Source organism: Muntiacus reevesi, chromosome 3 (assembly GCF_963930625.1).
Source record: "Muntiacus reevesi chromosome 3, mMunRee1.1, whole genome shotgun sequence".
In the NCBI taxonomy this organism is placed as follows: Eukaryota; Metazoa; Chordata; class Mammalia; order Artiodactyla; family Cervidae; genus Muntiacus; species Muntiacus reevesi.
In genome coordinates this window covers 94,915,338-94,934,284 of record NC_089251.1, presented here as the reverse complement: position 1 = coordinate 94,934,284, position 18,947 = coordinate 94,915,338, and the positions used below count along the sequence as shown (strand labels likewise).

Genomic DNA, 18,947 nt, shown 5'->3' with positions numbered 1-18,947 from the left:
ACTAATGAGCCCCGCTATTTGATACGGAGTTGATGATACACCTAAAACAATGGTGGCCGAAGCTTCTGTAGTTTCTGGCAAGAGGCTCACTTTAAAATAAGCGATATAAGGCTTAAGATTTGCTGGTATTCCAACATACATTCATTGGACTTTTGGGGGGTAGGAGAACAAACTGAAAAACTGATGAACTGAGATCAAGACATTTCAAACTTCCTTTAGTAGTTTTCATTATGATTGTTTATTAAAAACCCGAGGAGCTCGTGAAGTATAGATGTTGCTGGTAGCTTGCACGTTCTGTCTTACCAGAACAATGTTTCTGGAAAGAGAGGTCGCTCTGTTTGGCTCCTGGTTAAATAGCCTGTATTGGGGATTGCGGGGTTCACACACAGAGGTGCCTGCAGAGCATTTGGCGGGGGAAGAAGCAGGGGGATCAGTCTTCTGTATTGGGAAGCAGAGCAGTGAAGCAGTGGGTTGAAGTATTTTGTGTTTGTTCTTTTACTGTCATTGTATTAATACGACTGAAATTTACATTGCAGACTCAGTCCGCTAGTAACACACTCCAGAAACACAAATCCTCCTCCTCCTTTACACCTTTTATAGACCCCAGATTACTACAGATTTCTCCATCTAGCGGGACAACAGTGACTTCTGTGGGTAAGTAACACAGCGGCAAGCAAGCAGCCACCGGCAGGGTACTTCTCACTCTGTTTGGTGTGGTGGGCACGCGTAGTGGTGGTCAGCAGGCTCAGACCTCAGACCAGATGCACACCCCACTGGCACTGTCTTTTGCAATGAGCACCATAGTCAGTCTCTGTTTTTCACGTCCATTTTTTACGAGTGTCTCTTCCTCGGCAAAGAGTGGGTCGCCATATGAATCTTTCCTGGACGCATAGTGGGGAAGGGAACAGGACCAGCCCCCACGGAGACAGAAGTAATTCCAGTGTCATATGTTTCAGTGGGGTTTTCCTGTGATGGGATGAGACCCGAGGCCATGAGGCAAGACCCTACGCGGAAGGGCTCAGTGGTCAATGTCAATCCCACCAACACTCGGCCCCAGAGCGACACCCCAGAGATCCGCAAATACAAGAAGAGGTTTAACTCCGAGATCCTGTGTGCTGCCTTGTGGGGTAGGTATCTGGGCCCCTCCAGCCCTTCTGTTCTTATTGTCAAGGGTGGACCGGGCATTGGGAGAAGAACAGCTTTGGGATGTCTGGGGGGCTTGGGGAGCGTTGTTTGTGGGTGAGGTGGAAGACTCTTGACATCCCTTGCGCACACTGTCCCATGGAATCCTGCATGCACACAGACCTGCCCTTGTTTCAGCCATCATGTACTGGACAGAGTGACTCATCTCCATCACTTCGTATAAAAAAGAAGGAAAAAGATGAGAAAGGCATTTGATTTGGCCTATGTTTATAGGGAGAATGAAGAAATTTGTCAAATTGCTTTTCTTTAAATGTTTCAGTTTAACAGTGTTTACTGACTCTTTGTGACTTAAGGCGACATCTAAGTGAAGTTTTGGGGGGGTTTGTTTTTGTTGTTTTTGATATGGACCTTTCTTTAAAATTTATTCTTTAATTGGAGGAAAATTGCTTTATAATATTGTGTTGCTTTCTGCCATACAACAGCATGAATCAGTCATAATTATACATGTGTCCCCTCTCTCTTGAACCTCCCTCCCCCCCCCCATACCCCACTACTCCCACCCAATCCCAGCTCTCTAGGTCATCACAGAGCACCAGGTTTGAGCTCCCTGTGCTTTCCAGCAGCTTCTCACCAGCCATCTATTTTACACACACCTGGTGAAAGTGTTAGTCGCTCAGTCATGTCCGACTGTTTGTGACCCCATGGACTGTAGCCCCCAAGGCCCCTTTGTCCATGGGATTTCCCAGGCAAGAACACTGGAGTGGGTTGCCATTTCCTTCTCCAGGGGATCTTCCGAACCCAGGGATCAAACCCATGTCTCCTGCGGCTCCCGCGTTGTAGACAGATTCTTTACCCCTGAGCCACCAGGGGAAGCCAGAGCAGGTGTGGGGAAACAAGGCGGGAGACGAGACACGGCTGGAGAGCAGGAGCTGGGGTGTGCCTGATACGTACTGCTCCTAAGAAAAGAGGAACCGAGGACCAAATGCAGCTGTTTGTTTCTTAAACATGATGGAGGGTGGTCTTTAAGACACCTGAAGCTGAGTGATAGATGCCGGTTGATCACAAACTGTTAGGGACTAAGGGGGCTGTGTATGGCTCGTTCTAGAAGATCTCTCGTGCAAAGACAGATGTTGAAGGAAGCAGGCGGGGATCATGGCGTTGGACAAAGGTTTGTCTGTCTGGTTATCTGATAGGATAGATAAGACAGAGAGTCTGTGGTACCCAGGAGATGGTGGGCTTGGATGTTCTGGGGCTACTGAGGAAAACCCATAAGCTGAAGGATCAGAAATGAGGCAAACTCATTGCCCCCTTAGATCCTTTTTATATTAATGTGTAAATGAATATTCCATCCTCTCCCCTCCATGGTGATTTGTTGCAGTTTGGGTACTTTAATCTCTGAGCATCCTTAGCTTTGGAGAAAAAAATGGCAACCCACTCCAGTATTATTGCCTAGAGAATTTCATGGACAGAGGAGCCTGGCGGACTATTAGTCCATGGGGTCCCAAAGAGTCAGACATGAATGAGTGACTGAGTGCGCACATCCTAAGCATCTCTGTTTGTGGGTGACTTGAGGAAACCACTCTTATCCTGAGAGGTGGTGCTGTTTGCTCCATACAAGGCCATCTGCCACGCACAGTGTAAAATTGTGGTCTTTCTGTGTCCTTGACATAGGAGTGAACTTGTTGGTGGGTACCGAGAGTGGCCTGATGCTGCTGGACAGAAGTGGCCAAGGGAAGGTGTATCCTCTGATCAACAGAAGGCGATTTCAGCAGATGGACGTCCTGGAAGGCTTGAACGTCTTAGTGACGATATCTGGTAAGTGTGGGTTTGGGAGAGCAGACCACCAGGACTGTTCAAAAGTGCGGTGCTTCCCCACATGGAACTTGAGTGAGCTCGTTTTCCGAAGCGATAGCTCAAAGATAGAACCATAGCGTGATTTTACAATAATGTGATATTCAGACGGGACCCACTTGTGTGAACTTGGAACGGGGTGGGGCTCCTCTGAGCTGTCCTGGAGCAGAGCACCTGCACTTCCTACTCCCCCACCCCCCCCATGCACGCCCACTCCCTCCATCCCCATCTCGCCGCCACCCCCTGCAGCCTGTCCTGTTCAGGGTGTGGGTTTGTGTCCACTTCTTCCTACAGGACTCTGATGCAAAAAGAACTATTCTTTGCCATTGCTGGTAAAAGCATGGTTGTTTTTTTTTCCATGTCTGTCAGCACTTGTCAATTTCTTTTTAGGAGGAGCATTTTTCTTGGTATAAATTATATATGTTGATTGTAGAAAGTAAAAAGCACTGTAGAAGAGCAAATAGGAGGAATAAATTGTAAAATCAGTTCATCCAAAGAAACTGTTAACTTCACTTTTTAACTTACAGTCTTGTAAGCATATACACACTCGGGGGAGAGAAGGTCTCTATAAAAATAGTTATGCAACATATTGAGGGAATAATCTGATACCTGTATACTGACGAGATGGTTTTACCAGATGTTAGAATACACTGCTGTCCATATAGTTGGTGTCTCCTCACCCTTGGTAACCACTGTCCTGAAGTTAAGGTGTGTCCCTCCGGTTCTTGTTTGTCCGAACCTGTAGGTGGTTTTTCCATATTCCTTCAGGATAGCCATTCTGTACTGCTATAAAATGTTTCTCTGCATGGATGCACTAAAGTTTATTTACCTCTGTTGTAACTTTTCCATTTATTCCTTTTTTCCCCTCTCCTGTAAACATTTTCATAAGTATCTTTGTAACTCACTTAACCATTCAGCATGTGAATCCTTGTTGCCTGGATCATAACTTCCTAATTTGCATTTTTGCTGGGGTTAAAGAGCATGCAGAAGTGTAAGACCTGTCTCCTCATTACCCACAGTGATTTAGATTTAATTATCGGCTAACTCACACTTGCTGTATTTATTTATATGTAACAAATTTCTTGCAGTAGTTTTTAGTTTTCAAATAGGTTTTTGGTTTTAAGTAAGATGTCTGTTGAAATGCAAAAATTTCACCATCCATCTCCTACTTAAATGAGGAAACAACTATTTAAGACTTGAGTGCTGATGGAAAATAGGTTTTCGAATTGGAGGAAAAATAAATCTGCAGCTGAAAATGGGTGAAACTTCATATTGTGATCCAGTGAGCAAGGTGATTTGTGTGAATCAGTAATCAACTGATACCATTTTTGGGGTCCACTTTTTTTGTATTTTTTTTATAGCTTTCAATGGTTTTCAGAATCATAAAAGCAATAACACGTCAGTTGTGGGAAACTTCAAAAACAGGAAAAAAAAGCTTAGGAAAAAGAAAATAAAATGTAACCCTATCTGAGAGAGAGAGCTCTTATTAACTTTTTAACATATCCCCTCCTCATTTCTATAAGTGTATCTCACCGTGTGGGAATAAAACACTGTACATAAAACAGTGTTGTCTTCGTTTCACTTAATGTATTGAGTATCTTCCCACATTCAGAAATTCTTCACAACTTAAGATTGTGTTGAAGTATAAGACATAATACAGAAAGTGCACAGATTATAAATAATTACAGGTCCACGAAGAGTCACAGTTAGCCATCGTGTGACCCCCAGCGTGGTGACCTCCTCCACCCGCCCACTGCTCTCCTGCATTGCCTCCATCACTGCCCATCCCCACCACACACACACACCCACCCACCTGAGGAAGCTCTGTCCTGGCTTTGAACACCTTAGAATATACTAGATATGGTTTGATGTCTGTTTTTTTGCCTTCATTGAACTGAACTCAATTAAATGGCACAAATACTTCTTTTGTGTCTCAGTTTTTTCTAGAGCAGTTTTATGTTTACAGAGAAAGTAAACAGTCTTATATTGGCCCCCTCTTCTCTGACATTTGTTACAGTGGATGGACCAGTATTAATGTGTTATTGTTAGCTGAAATCCACAGTTGGGTTCTCTCTGTGTGTGTCCTCTTGGTTGAACATATGCATAATTTTATCTACCTTTACAGTGTCATACAGACGAGTTGCATCACCCTCAAAATCCTCTGTGCTCCATCCCTTCCTCAAAGCCCATGGCAGCACCTGACCTTTTTCTGCTCTCTATTGCCTTTTCCAGAATGTCCTAAGTAGGCTCATACAGTGTGGAGCCTTTTCAGAAAATTGAGAGCAAGTACCTTTTTATGAGTCAGTGTGATGCTTCTCTTGTCTGTTCTGGGTGCTTTCTCAATATTTCTCTAGGTTTGTTGTTGTTCAGTCGCTAAGTCATGTCCGACTCTTTGCCACCCCATGGACTGCAGCACACCAGGCTTTCCTGTCCTTCACTCTCTCCCGGAGTTTGCTCAAAATGAAACTACTTAGCATGCATGCACACATGTCCATTGAGTCGGTGATGATATCTAACCATCTCATCCTCTGCTGCCCCCTTCTTTTGCTTTCAATCTTTCCTAGCATCAGGGTCTTTTCTAGTAAGTGAACTCTCTGCATCAGGTGGCCAAAGTATTGGAGGTTCAGCATCAGCCCTTCCAGTGAACATTCAGGGTTCATTTCCTTTAGGAGTGGCTTGTTTGATCGTCTTACTTGCTAGGTTATCTCTCGTCTAATTGATGTATAGGAGTTCTCCACACGTTCTGGGTAGGAGTCTTCTCTTAGCTCTGTGTGTTGTGTCCATTAGTTTATGGCTTGCCATTTGCTGGACTGAAGTCGCCAAGTTGGGTGATCTGTGAAACCCTTTTGTGCTCTTAAATGGGAAACAGTGGTTACTCCAGAAGGTTTTAAGAATCAGATGACCTCATAGCTTGAATTGAGTTTCTAGTGAAACTGATACAAAACAATTCCCTTGGGGTGGGGGGAGAGGATGGTATTTATTGTTTACTACAGTTTATTTTGTTTTAACAAAATATTACTGTTTTATTTATTACTGTTGTTTTAACAAAATATTACTGTTTTAACAATAGATTACTGTTGTTAACAAAGATACCTAATTTGGAATATGCATGTAAAGTACTTATTATTTGTTTTGCTAGGCAAAAAGGATAAGTTACGTGTCTACTATTTGTCCTGGTTAAGAAATAAAATACTTCACAACGACCCAGAGGTTGAGAAGAAGCAGGGTTGGACAACAGTCGGGGACCTGGAAGGCTGTGTGCATTATAAAGTTGGTAAGTTCCTCCATAGTTGCAAGAGTTCTGCTTTTCAGAGGTTCAATTTATCTTTTGTTTGAATTTATGTGGTTTTGAAGCTTTTAGTGAGAAATGTGTCTCTGATACTCCTAGCTCATTTGAAGCACCTTCTAATCCTGAGGGCTGCAGGGCTCCGTTTGAATCATAATGGGCTTCCTTTCGCCGACCCCAACTTCCATCCCCCTGACCTTGGACAGTCCACATTCTTCTCTGAAAGATGGGGTTCAGAGGAACCTCGTTAAGGAAGCATTGCCTGAAGAACACCAGGCCCCTTGGATTCTTCCGTGGCCCTGCAAGCTGGTTCTCACTCAGAGCACTGTGGGTCCTTGGCAGTCACTGATGGAATGTTTGAGAGTTTGCCTCAAGAGCTTTGGCCTGTTGATTTGAATAAAATGCGCTGTGCACAGCTACTGTGCTCATCACTGAGGAAGGAATCTTGCTGGCTGGGCAGCATTTTGTGGCAACCTCTTTGTTCTTTTTCTCTGTAACATTCATGCCCTGCTTCTCATAAGATTTCACAAGAGCAAAACCAAAATACATTTTTTGTGTTTGTTGGGGAAAAAAAAATCAAAATACTGGCTCTAACATTGGAAATTAAGGAGAAATGATGGTGTTTAGCCCAATTACAGTTTTATGGGTGAGATGATGTGTTCTAATTGCATTTGAAGTGGGAAGCTGAGAAGATGAGCAACTGGTTTCTCTATATAGACTGAGAATATGAGGGGCCTGTTGGATGCTGACTTCTGCTTGTGTATTTCCTGTTCTTCTGTGTTTATGAAACTACATGCTGTGGTCAGTGCTTCTGCTCCGAGGGATATTCCAGTCCTTGGCGCTGTCGTCTTCTTGATGTAATCTGTTCGCAGCCCTCAGCTCACTGGTTGCTAATGAGTGTGCATGCCACCCCAATATTAGAGTGATTCCAGGTGGTCCTGCAGGGCGCTCTCCTCTCGGTGTAGGTTTGGGGCTGAGGATTTTCTGTGTTGTGGTCTTCTGTAACCTTTTTCCTCGTTGAGGATGGTAGCTGAATGTAATAAACTGGCTCATAACAGCTGAAATGTCCCTGAAGAGATGACCCGACGCGGGAGCGAGGGAAGACGTATTAGACTGAGCTGGACTTTCCCCAGGACGGAGTGCCCGCCCTCACTCAGGCCCGCCGTTCACACAGAGTGAATCACGAGCATTCATTTGTCACGTTTAGCCTTCTGTTGTTGTTCAGTCGCTCAGTCGTGTCCAGCTACTTGCGACCCCATGGACTGCAGCCTGCCAGGCTTCCCTGTCCTTCACCATCTCCCGGAATTTGCTCAGACTCATGTCCATTGTGTTGGTGATGCCATCCAACCTCTGCTGCCCCCTTCTCCTGCCCTCCATCTTTCGCAGCATCAGGGTCTTTTCCAGTGAGTCGGCTCTTCGCATCAGGTGCTCAGAGTATTACTCAGTTGACCCAGACCCGTGCTGTGTAGTATGGTTGCCATCAAGAACAGGGAGGGTGGGAGCGGGTATTGAAATTTATTTGTAAATTAATTAGCGTGAAGTAAAGGTTAAAGGTTCAATCCTCAGTGACACGAGTACATTCCAGGTCTCCAGTAGCCCCATGGCACATAAAACCTTTCCACCGTCACGGAAAACTATCCCATCAGCACTGGATAGCCTCTTAGAATTGTTTGTATTGTCATAGTCCTGTGATTCATTTGAATAGTGACAACAGGTGGAATTTAGCAAGGGGAGTTACCAGGTCAACAAGCTGAGTCTCATGGTCAAAGTCAGGATCAAGGACTGCTGTGGTTTACAGAGGCTGTGCAGACACTGGGGTCTACACCAGCCAATAAGTATCGTGTGGCAGGGCCAGGGCCGTCTGGGTATCCTCTTAGCAGACATGACGGCTGTCAGAGAACTGAGACAGCTGTGTAAAGAAGGCCTTCCCGTATATGTATAAAGTTACAGAGAGATTTTTCTTTACTTTTGGTACAGGATGTAGAATCCTATATAGAATCCTGTCAATTACTACTGTCTCTATAGCTGGACATGCTGTAAAGTGATACTTGGTCTTATACGCAGAAACAGATAGAATTCAAATGCAGTTGGGTATTTTGTCATAGTTCTTCCATCTGTAAGCTCCACGTGGGACTCGGGAAAGCCCACGTGGAAGATTTGACCTCTTGCTGGTATTCAGGAGCCTCTTGGCTGATGAATCACATCATTATCCTTTGGAACTAATGCTGAGTCCTCCAGACAGCAGGGTGGAAAGGTTGACACTGTCCTTGATTATCAAATACTAAGAACGGTAGCAGCAGCACTGAAATTGCTCGTTGGTAGTAATCAGGGTATGGAGCGGAGTCCAGCGCAGCACTGAGGAGGATGGGGACAGCCTGCACGTATATTCGAGAATCTGGAAAGTGAACCAGTGCCTGACCTCTCAGCATTGATCTCTCATTGGTTTGGATGGATCGACAGAGAAGGGCATGTTTTCGGAAGACTGCTGAAGGAGCTGAGAGTTCCACCACGATACTGACCTGTGCTCTTCTTACTGTTTCAGTAAAATACGAAAGGATCAAATTTCTGGTCATTGCTTTGAAGAGCTCTGTGGAAGTCTACGCGTGGGCACCCAAGCCATATCACAAATTCATGGCCTTTAAGGTAATAACGTCAAGTGCGCTTAAAAATAGTATCAGCCATGCACACTGTGACCAAGAGCCAGGGAATAAGTCGGCTGATCATTCATTTAAAACTGTGCTGTTAGAAGGGGACAGCAAGTATGGAATCAAAATTGAAATATATGTGTATGTCTATGATACCATGGGCTTCCTTGGTAGCTCAGCTGGAACAGCATCCTCCTACAGTGCAGGAGACCCTGGTTCAATTCCTGGGTTGGGAAGATCCCCTGGAGAAGGGATAGGCTACCCACTTCAGTATTCATGGGCTTCCCTGATGGCTCAGATGGTATAAAGAATCCGCCTGCAAGGCAGGAGCCCTGGGTTCGATCCCTGGGTTGGGAAGATCCCCTGGAGAAGGGAATGGCTACCCACTCCAGTATTCTGGCCTGAAGAATACTGGACTATAGTCCATGGGGTCACAAAGAGTTGGACATGGCTGAGTGACTTTCACTTTCAATTTTTTATCAGCAGTAGGCAGCTTCCAGGTATATCTGTTCAACAGGACTAATTAAGAGTGAAGTTAAAAAATTCTTAATGACCTGGTGATGTATATTATACATTAAATAGAATAAGTATTTTAAAACATGTATAGTATACTATTTTTTGTTTCAAGAAAAATACTGACAGTTATTTTGTGGGTGTTTTTTAATATTTTTTTGTAAGTCTAGGCTGCACTAGATACAATTTTTAGTTAAAAATGATATTATTATGACACTAGATATTATAAATTACTTAATAAACATCACTTCTGATGTTTATTAGACACAAAACTTTAAGCATCACCCTGGGCCTATTTAGTGCAGGGTGAGAAATTAAGAATTTTTTTTTTAAATAAAAAACAATTGTTTACTTATTTTTTAAAATAGTTTTGACATGTTAAGGGTAGGCCTCCATTATCTGGAAAATTGACATATTTAGATGGCTTATTATTTGATTCTCCAGTAAAGCAAGATAAATGGGGTTATCATATTTGCTTTAAAATAAAGCCACATATTATTGACTAAAAGCAATTGGTTGTAAAGTTACAATTATCTTTTGAGATCTGATCTTAATCACCTCCAGGGACCAAGTACTGTCCTCATTGTTTTATAAATAAATAGTTTATTCGGATCTGTCTCATGAGCTATAGGTGTTGACGTTACAGGCCACCCAGGCTGTTCCAGTACTTGGTAGCCTCTCATTACCACTATTAAACGAGTTGGAAAGTTAAAGTGGAAGTTTGAGTGGCTCTGTAGAGACTGTGATGACCACACTGATAAATTCTCCATGTGTCTCTTGCAGCACTCCTCTCTCTCTCCATCATCTGCATTAGAGTAGTTGATGCTAGCAGATAAAAGCAAAATAAAGACTCACCATGTGGAGTATTTTTGCTTTTGGTTTTTGCCAGGTTGCTTCAGTCATTGAGTAACTGAGCGCCTGGGTCTGGCTTCTCCAGGTGGAACCGTCAGACGTAAGTTCTGCTCATCTCACTGCTGCTTCTCGCCTGCTTCTTTGCAGTCGTTTGGCGAGCTGGTGCACAAGCCATTGCTGGTGGATCTCACTGTTGAGGAAGGCCAGAGGCTGAAAGTGATCTATGGATCCTGTGCTGGATTCCATGCCGTTGATGTGGACTCAGGATCGGTCTATGACATTTACCTACCAACACACGTAAGAAAGAACCCACACTCTATGGTTGGTTGACTGGCTTCACTGTGTTTTGACTTTTCTCTCTGCTCTGCTCAGGGCACTAACATGGGCAGGGGCCCCTCGCTCCCCTTTGCGGTGGGGGTGAGTATTTCAGTGACCTGCCCTCTTCAGCAGCTCTCTGCTCCTGTCTCTGAAGCCCTCCCCAGACGCGCCTAGCCCTGCTTTCACTAACACGGGATGGGAGGAGGTGGCTGCTGGCAGGTCAGGACAGCCATGGGGCGGGACTGTAAGAGGAATGTAATGTATTCCATGGAGCCCATGGTCCAAGTATATTCCGGGGGCCTCAGGAAATGTGAAATGAGCAGCATGTAGGGCGTATCAGAGGTAGACTTGGGGATACATATGACATCACGTGGGTTCTCCACTATGTTGTCCAGTTGCTGTTTATCACCAGGACCTGAGCCAGTGCCTCTACACAAGACACTCTTAGTAAGCCCGGGTGCAGGGGTAGCGGCGGCCACCGACGGGCTTCCCTGTGCTCTGTCCCCTGCTCCAGATCCAGTGCAGCATCAAACCCCACGCGATCATCATCCTCCCCAACACGGACGGCATGGAGCTCCTGGTGTGCTATGAGGATGAAGGGGTTTATGTGAACACCTACGGGAGGATCACCAAGGATGTGGTTCTGCAGTGGGGCGAGATGCCAACGTCTGTAGGTACGTGTCTCCGAGCGGAAGAGGTCGTGTTTGTTAAAGTAGAGCCTTTCCTGAAAATGTGTGTGTTTCAGATATTGGTGTTACGTGGTGTTCAGACCGTTTGGCCATTTAACAGAGCGGTTGGCGGTAGGTGGTGGGAAAGGTAGATTGTAGACTGTGATGCGTCATAGTCTTAGGTTAGGACAAAATCTTAAGCAGTTTTTTTTTTTATCAATTTATTTATTTTGTTAGTCAGTCGCTAAGTTGTGTCCAGCTCTTGGCGGCCACATGGACTGCAGCACGCCAGGCTTCCCTGTCCTTTACGTTCTCCTGGAGCTTGCTCAAACTCACGTCCATTGAGTCAGTGATGCCATCAAATCATCTCACCCTCTGTTGCCCCCCTTCTCCTCCGGCCCTCAATGTTTCCCAGTATCAGGGTCTTTTCTAAAGAGTTGGCTTTTCCCATCTTTTTTAAAAATAAATTCATTTATTATCTCTGGCTGTGCTGGGTCTCTGCTGCTGCACGGGTTTTTCTCTAGCTGTGGCGACTAGGAGCTGCTCTCTCCTCATGGTGTGCAGGCTTCTCCTTGTGGTGGCTTCCCCTGACGTGGAGCACGGCCTCTAGGGTGTGTGGGCTCAACAGTTGTGGCTCACAGGCTTAGCTGCTCCACGGCATGTGGGATCTTCCCAGATCAGGGATCGAACCCATGTCTCCTGCATTGGCAGGCAGATTCTTAATCACTGAGCCACCAGAGAAGCCCCAAGTAATTATTTCTTAAAGCTCTGCCTTCACAGTCCTTCATTTAATCTAAGGCAGCCAGGGACAGTAAGACAGATGTAGTTGTGACTAACGGGCGGAAGGTGAGGGGAACAGGAAGGTAAGTGATGCTGTGGCCATCTCATGGCCCAGCTGCAGTCTACCCACAGCCTCTGACCTTCTCTGTCCTAAAGACTGACGTCTGGAACCCTGTTGGCTCCAAGTTTATTTCTCCAAACTACTTTGGTTTTATAGCAGCCAAGTCGCTGGCTCTGTCCACTTGCCTTCTCTCCTCCCTGGTAATTGGCTTGAGGAAAATATAAGCTAAACTGTGGACAGGGACTGGGGGTGCTGCTCCAGCATGTCCTCCTCAGAGGCATCAGCAGACTCAACTGATAATTCAGAACATCACCTTCCAGGAGGAGCCACAAGGTTGCACGTGTAGAGTTCCTTACATCAGTGGGCCCCATCCTTCTTGGCAGCAGGGACCAGTTTCATGGAAGATGTGGGAGAGGAGGAATGTTTTGGGGATGAGTCAAGCACATTATATTTATTGTGTACTTTATTTCTGTTATTACATCAGCTCCACCTCAGATCATCAGGCATTAGATTCTGGAGGTTGGGGACCCCTGTATTACAAAATCCTCCAAATGCCAGCTGTTTATAGGGGTGGGGTGTGTGTGTGTGTGTGTGTGTGTGTGTTAGATTCTGGAGGTTGGGGACCCCTGTATTACAAAATCCTCCAAATGCCAGCTGTTTATAGGGGTGTGTGTGTGTGTGTGTGTGTGTGTGTTAGATTCTGGAGGTTGGGGACCCCTGTATTACAAAATCCTCCAAATGCCAGCTGTTTATAGGGGGGTGTGTGTGTGTGTGTGTGTGTGTGTGTGTGTGTGTGTGTGTTAGATTCTGGAGGTTGGGGACCCCTGTATTACAAAATCCTCCAAATGCCAGCTGTTTATAGGGGTGGGGGGTGTGTGTGTGTGTGTTAGATTCTGGAGGTTGGGGACCCCTGTATTACAAAATCCTCCAAATGCCAGCTGTTTATAGGGGTGGGGGTGTGTGTGTGTGTGTGTGTGTGTTAGATTCTGGAGGTTGGGGACCCCTGTATTACAAAATCCTCCAAATGCCAGCTGTTTAGACGAGTGGTGTGTGTGTGTGTGTGTGTGTGTGTGTGTGTGTGTGTGTGTGTGTGTGTGTGTGAAACCTGAGCAGCTTCTTTCCATGGCTATTTGCTCATCTTTAACAATATGTGTTTTCCTCTCTCAAAAAGCATATATTCGATCCAATCAGACGATGGGCTGGGGAGAAAAGGCCATAGAGATCCGATCTGTGGAAACTGGTCACTTGGATGGCGTGTTTATGCACAAAAGGGCTCAAAGGCTGAAATTCTTGTGTGAACGCAATGACAAGGTAACAGTCTCCTTAGGGATTCTTTTTAGATGTTATCTTTCAGCAGTGGTTTATTTTCCATGGAGTTCAGTGAAGCCTTTCCTTGGGATTTTGATAGATTCTGAAATGACTTTATCAAGAACTTTTCAGTAGTGACTTTTTAGAGCCGTTAATGGAGGTCAGGATATATTTTATTTTGTTTTTGTCGAGGGGGTGGACATGTTTATCTCTGCAGAAATCATTCTGTGTTGGGTTTTTGTTGTCTTTTGAGTTTTTTTTTTCCCCCATTAGGTGGCCTGCCTGGGCTATGTTTAGTTTAGGGACAGAAAAGGTTAAAGCTCCCAGTTTAGATGGATGGAACTCTTTTGTGATTAGAAAGAACCCTCATGCACATTTAAATAATAGGGGAAATTTTCCTTCCCCTGATAAATGCTTGAAATACACCACTTGTTAGTCCTTCTTTCGAGTACTGACATAACTGCATTGTTTTCCTGGCATAAGTGCCTAAAAGGAGAAATTATTTTATGCAAAAGCAGGCATGCTGCCTACAGGTGAGACCTGTGAGACCCCAGAGCGTCAAAGCCCAAGTTAAAACCTTTGCTTTTCCAAACTGGCCACATCGTTTTCTTATCCAGGAATCCTTTCCTCCCCAAACCAGCCTTGGAGTGGAGCAGACAACTGGCCAAGGGTGCTGACCCCTCTGGCCTTTTCTAAGCTTAGATTTCTCTCTCTTCTGTCACTTTGATGAAAATATGTCTGACTACCTGAGGCAGCCCACGACAGCCTTAGAAACATTTCCACCTCTTGCTTCACATTAAAATACATTAAGCCTCCAGTCACCAGACCTCAGGCTGACTTCTCAGATGAAGAGGAGCTGTCGTTTCTACTTGGCAGGTGGGCCTCCCGCCCAGCTAGGTGCTCTACTCAGGTCCACATCCCCCCAGCCCACTTCCTGCTGCAGTCCAGTCTTCTGGCTCATTCGCCGGTGCACTTGACCTACATAATATCTCCCAAATCTTTAACCTTGGAAACCCATGCAACTGCAGAGCTAACCCAGGATTTTGCCAGCTTCGGGGCTTACATTTTCCTAAGTATGTTCAGTGGAGCCATAACCATGGTATTCTTTGAACTTCAGGCATTAAAATTAAAAAAAAAAAATCATTCATGATGTCGTACCCATCAGGGTTTATTAATAAAAAGCACAAAACTAAATTATATATATTTGTGACAGTAGAGTCCTGTGAAATAACCAAGACATTTCAGTTTCACTTTTTAAAAGAGAAAAACAAGGCGGCTGAGTTGCCTGCCCACTGATCACTGAGTTTGCCCAACACGTTGATGTTTTGGAAGGTGTTAGCGGTGGAGGTGAGCACAGAGGATCCAGTTTGGGGAACATCCCCTTGTTTTCTCTCTGTTCTCACATAGGGCATGGGGTGCAGAGAGTCACCCCTTGGCTAAGGAGTCTTCCTAACTTAAGGAAATGTTAGTCGCTCAGCCTCCTCGGGCTTTTTGTGATTCCCTGGGCTGTAGACCCACCAGGCTTCTGTGTCCATGGAATTCCACAGGCAAGAATACTGGAGTGGTTTGCCATTCCTGCTCCAGGGGATCTTCCTGACCCAGGTCTCCCCTGGCAGGTTCTTTACCTCTGAGCCCCCGGGGAAGCCCTGCTAGTGGAGACGAAAAGTGGCTCCTTACTGGTGAATGGACATCACCCCAGACTTCCTTTGGGAGGGCGCCTCCGGGCTCCCGCTCACCCCTCTCCCTCTCTCCCCCTGCAGGTGTTCTTTGCCTCAGTCCGGTCTGGGGGCAGCAGCCAGGTTTACTTCATGACGCTCGGCAGGACCTCTCTTCTGAGCTGGTAGGAGCGGCGGGCTAGGCTGCCGGCCCCGGAGGTGTCGACCATGAGAACCCGGAGATCCTGGCAACTGGAGCGCGGAGCTGCCCGGGCCGCGTGGGCGGGGGTCTCCTCCCCGCCCCCACCCGCTCTTACCAGTTCATCCCCATTCTCTTCTTGTCCTGTTCGAAATAAATCGAGGCTGCATCGCAGCTGGTGCTGTCGAGACTGCCATCAGGTGCTATCCGTGCTGGGATGGAGCGGCGGGCAGAACGCATGTGCATTCCCTCCAGCTCCAGTGTTCGTGTCTGCGGCTCCATCCCGGGGCGTCTGCGGGTGGAGACCGGACGCCGGCGGGGGGGTTGGCAGGTGTAAACGTGCGCTCGAGGAGCAGGTCGCTGAAGCCAAGAGCAGATTTAATATAGTAACATTAACAACGTATTTAATTGACATTTCTTCTTTTTTTTTTTTTGTAATGTGACCATATGTGGACAAAGAAGAAGGTGCAGGTTTAAGAAGTTAATATTTATAAAATGTGAAAGACACAGTTACTAGGATAACTTTTTTGTGGGTGGGACTTGGGAGGCGGGTGGGTGGGTTTAGGGACCCATTTGGTTTCTTGGGTTTTGTTTTTTTTTTTTTTTGGCCAAGAACTCAGTCGTTTTTCTGTGTACCAAGTTTTGCCTAAAATCACGTGCAGATGATTCTTTTAAAAAAAAGGAAAAAGAAAGGGTGTGCATTTGTATCCTGCCCAGAACCTTGTTGTGTGACAGTATTAGCGCTGCCTCGGTCAAAGGTTTAATTTTTGTTTAAACCTGGAAGTGCAACAGCAGTTTCACCATGATCAGCACTTGCAGAGGGGAAAAAAAAATCTTTTTCAACCACGTGTTTATTTTTTCGCCTACCTCATTGTTTTTAATGCATTAAGAGGTGGTTTAGTTTCTATGTCTTTGGAGGAAAACATTAATGTTTAATCTTAATACCAAAACGATCCGATTGAAGTTTGACTGTTATTTTGTCATGTCTCAGTAGGCACAAGAGAAATTGTCCCCGAAGGTGGGAAACAGCCATGAGGCTTGTCCGCTGATGGGTACGTCTGCTTTCTGAGCTGAGAAAGCAGATCACACCATTTTCCACCAGATTCATCAGTGGTGGTGGTGTACACACAGGCAGTCATTACCCACAGCACATGGGGCCTCGCTGTTCTCAGCTCGGAGTTTGCAGACAGGTGGTCATATGGGGGACAACCCCACAAACTGTTGACAGTGTTGCCGGAACCTTTCCTTGGGGCCGGGGGTGTTTCCCTTTTTCTAAAAATGCAATGCACTAAACCTATTTTAAGAATGTAGTTAATACTGCTCATTCATAAGATAGCATCTTCCTGCGTTTCGGGTGTGATATCAGAGCCCTGGCTTCTCGAGTGCTCTCCCTTGCTCTCTCTCTCTCTGCGCGCTCTCTCTGTTTTTTAAACCAGTTTTACTTTATGAATATGTTCATGACATTTGTAATAAATGTCTTGGGTAATAATTGGTTTCATGGCTTCTGGTCACTGGCTTCCTCTGAGGATGTTGGTTATATTGATTACTTGTTAAAGGGTGACTCACCCGTCTGCCCGTCCTCTGGCAGAGTTCTGATGGGAATCTCACTCACCAAACAAAAGCTCCGTGTGGCCTAGGCTTTTTCCTCCTCTGTGGTGAATTTGCTTTTATGACATCAAAGCAGAGGCTTTCCGCCCGAAGAAATTAACAATCACTTGCACCTGTTTGCTGAATCTGCCCCCCCCACCCCCCACCCCCAAAGCCGAATCCCGTTTGGCATCCACTTTGACCCATTGTTCTCTTCCTCCTGGGTCAGCATTTTTGCCAGAGGCTCCCGCTTTGAATTTCAAAAATGTAGTGAAGAGTACACACACTCACAAATGCAGAAACAACAGCTGAGCGCGTACACCCACCACAGCAGCGCCCGCTGAGAAAACCTGCCTCTCTGTCGGAAGGACCCAGGCTGGGCAAACAGGCTTCGCATGCGTGTTGACTTCAGCGTAGTGCTGACGTCTAAGGCAGAAAGAACCAGTTCTGTTCTGGTCACTTGTGCTTAAAGGAGAGAAGATCCGGGCGCTAATCCCGCCCTTGGCAGGAGTTCTGAGACTGGCCAGACTAGTCACTGTGGGGCTGCAGTCCCTGCCGCGCCACTGCTGGTGATTCCCTTCTCGGGTTGGCTCTTGACCGGAGACGAAATGTGCCCTAGCAAACACGTGCGTCAGGATGAGAACGGACTGCGTAGTGGGGTCAGCTGTAGCCCCTCCCGTGACTTCAGCGAAAGGTCAGGTTGGGCAGGTGTCTTTCAAAAAAATACTAAACTTCTGATACCAACATGAAAGATACAAACAGGTTGAGGATGATGTGCTTCGAGCTCAGGTCAGCGTGGGCCTGTCCTTACCTGGGCAGCAGCTGGTGGTGGTGGAGTTGAACGTGATTGAATCCGTCAACTGGGCTTGACTGACCAAGGTCAACCAGCCACTGGTCCCCTGGTTGGGTGCCTCGGGTCGCCTTCGTTGTCTGGGGTGTCCCTCCCTCCTTGGCCTTCCCGCCGTGCAGACCCACTTAGGTTGCTACAGTTTCAAGCAGGCGCCGGGTTAGCTTTCTTCATGGAAAATGGCAGGCTCTCTCCATTTCATTCCTAACAGGGTAGTGACTTCACTCAAGTGCCAAGATGGCAAAATTAGCAGGAGAATTTAGTATTGTGCCGATACCACTAAATATGGAACCTAGAAAACCATGACAACTCTTCCAAACAAAATACCAGTATGGCTCTAGGTTTAGTTGAAGCTTTAATAAGTGATACTTTTCTGTATTTAAAACGGAGTCTCTATATCGAGTGCAGTTTTTTGGGTTTTTTTTTTTTTTTTTTTTTTTTTACTTTTTCTCATGCACATGTTGTGTTGAAGAAAATGTTTACAAAAAATAGTTTTGTTACACTAATGGGCATCACATATTTATGGTCTATTTTTAAGTGATTTTTTTATGGGTTATTTAGGCTTTCGTTTTAGTTGTAGCCCACTTAAATGATGGTTCATAATCCCTAATTTTGCCAATTATAAATTTGCTAAACGGTAATGCAAATGACAAGCTGCATTAAGTTTACTAATCAGAACTGCGAAGCAGACTGGTGGCAAGTACACACACAGCCTTCTTTTTTTCAGTGCTAACTTGTCTTCTGTGTATTATGAAAATGACTGTTGTCCCTCTTCTCCCCCTTTTTTTGTCCTTAAATAAAGTAAAAGTGACACCTGTTTCATGTGGAATGCGTTTCAAATATATTCTGTCCCTGCAGAATGTTCACTTTCTGTAAGGATCCTCCTTCCCTGGTGCTACCCCAAGGCCCGAGTGAGCAGCTCCCAGATTTTGCCATCTCCCTGAAAGGGGTGGCCCAGGGGATTCCCAGGCACAAGTTACAAAAGTGGCAAACATTTGTTCGGAGATCTTAGAATGAGGGCCTTCTCTAGTGGTCCAGTAGTTAAGAATCCACCTCCCTTGAAGGGGACATGGGTTTGATTCCTGCTCCAGAAAGATTCCACTTGCCCTGGAGCAACTAAGCCCGTGTGCCTCAACTGCAGAGCTGGAGCAACCCACTCAAAAGAAGCATTGTGCCACATGGGCAACCAAGAACCGACACAGCCAAGTAACTAAATATTTTATTTAAAATCTTA

At 45.7% G+C, this 18,947-nt stretch overlaps 1 protein-coding gene across 34 annotated transcripts in view; it reads left to right on the top strand.

The window, feature by feature from the left end:
• Window positions 1-15,467, top strand: part of MAP4K4 (mitogen-activated protein kinase kinase kinase kinase 4) — a 146,781-nt gene extending 131,314 nt beyond the window's left edge. For all 34 annotated transcript variants that reach the window (XM_065929681.1, XM_065929674.1, XM_065929698.1 and 31 more), the window contains 9 exons: window positions 537-654; window positions 957-1,127; window positions 2,815-2,958; window positions 6,134-6,268; window positions 8,823-8,923; window positions 10,438-10,587; window positions 11,123-11,282; window positions 13,289-13,428; window positions 15,186-15,467. In XM_065929681.1, the coding sequence (XP_065785753.1) occupies window positions 537-654; window positions 957-1,127; window positions 2,815-2,958; window positions 6,134-6,268; window positions 8,823-8,923; window positions 10,438-10,587; window positions 11,123-11,282; window positions 13,289-13,428; window positions 15,186-15,269 (1,203 nt within the window). In that variant the 3' untranslated portion in view covers window positions 15,270-15,467. The remainder of the gene's footprint in view (window positions 1-536; window positions 655-956; window positions 1,128-2,814; window positions 2,959-6,133; window positions 6,269-8,822; window positions 8,924-10,437; window positions 10,588-11,122; window positions 11,283-13,288; window positions 13,429-15,185) is intronic.
• Window positions 15,468-18,947: the final 3,480 nt, after the last annotated feature.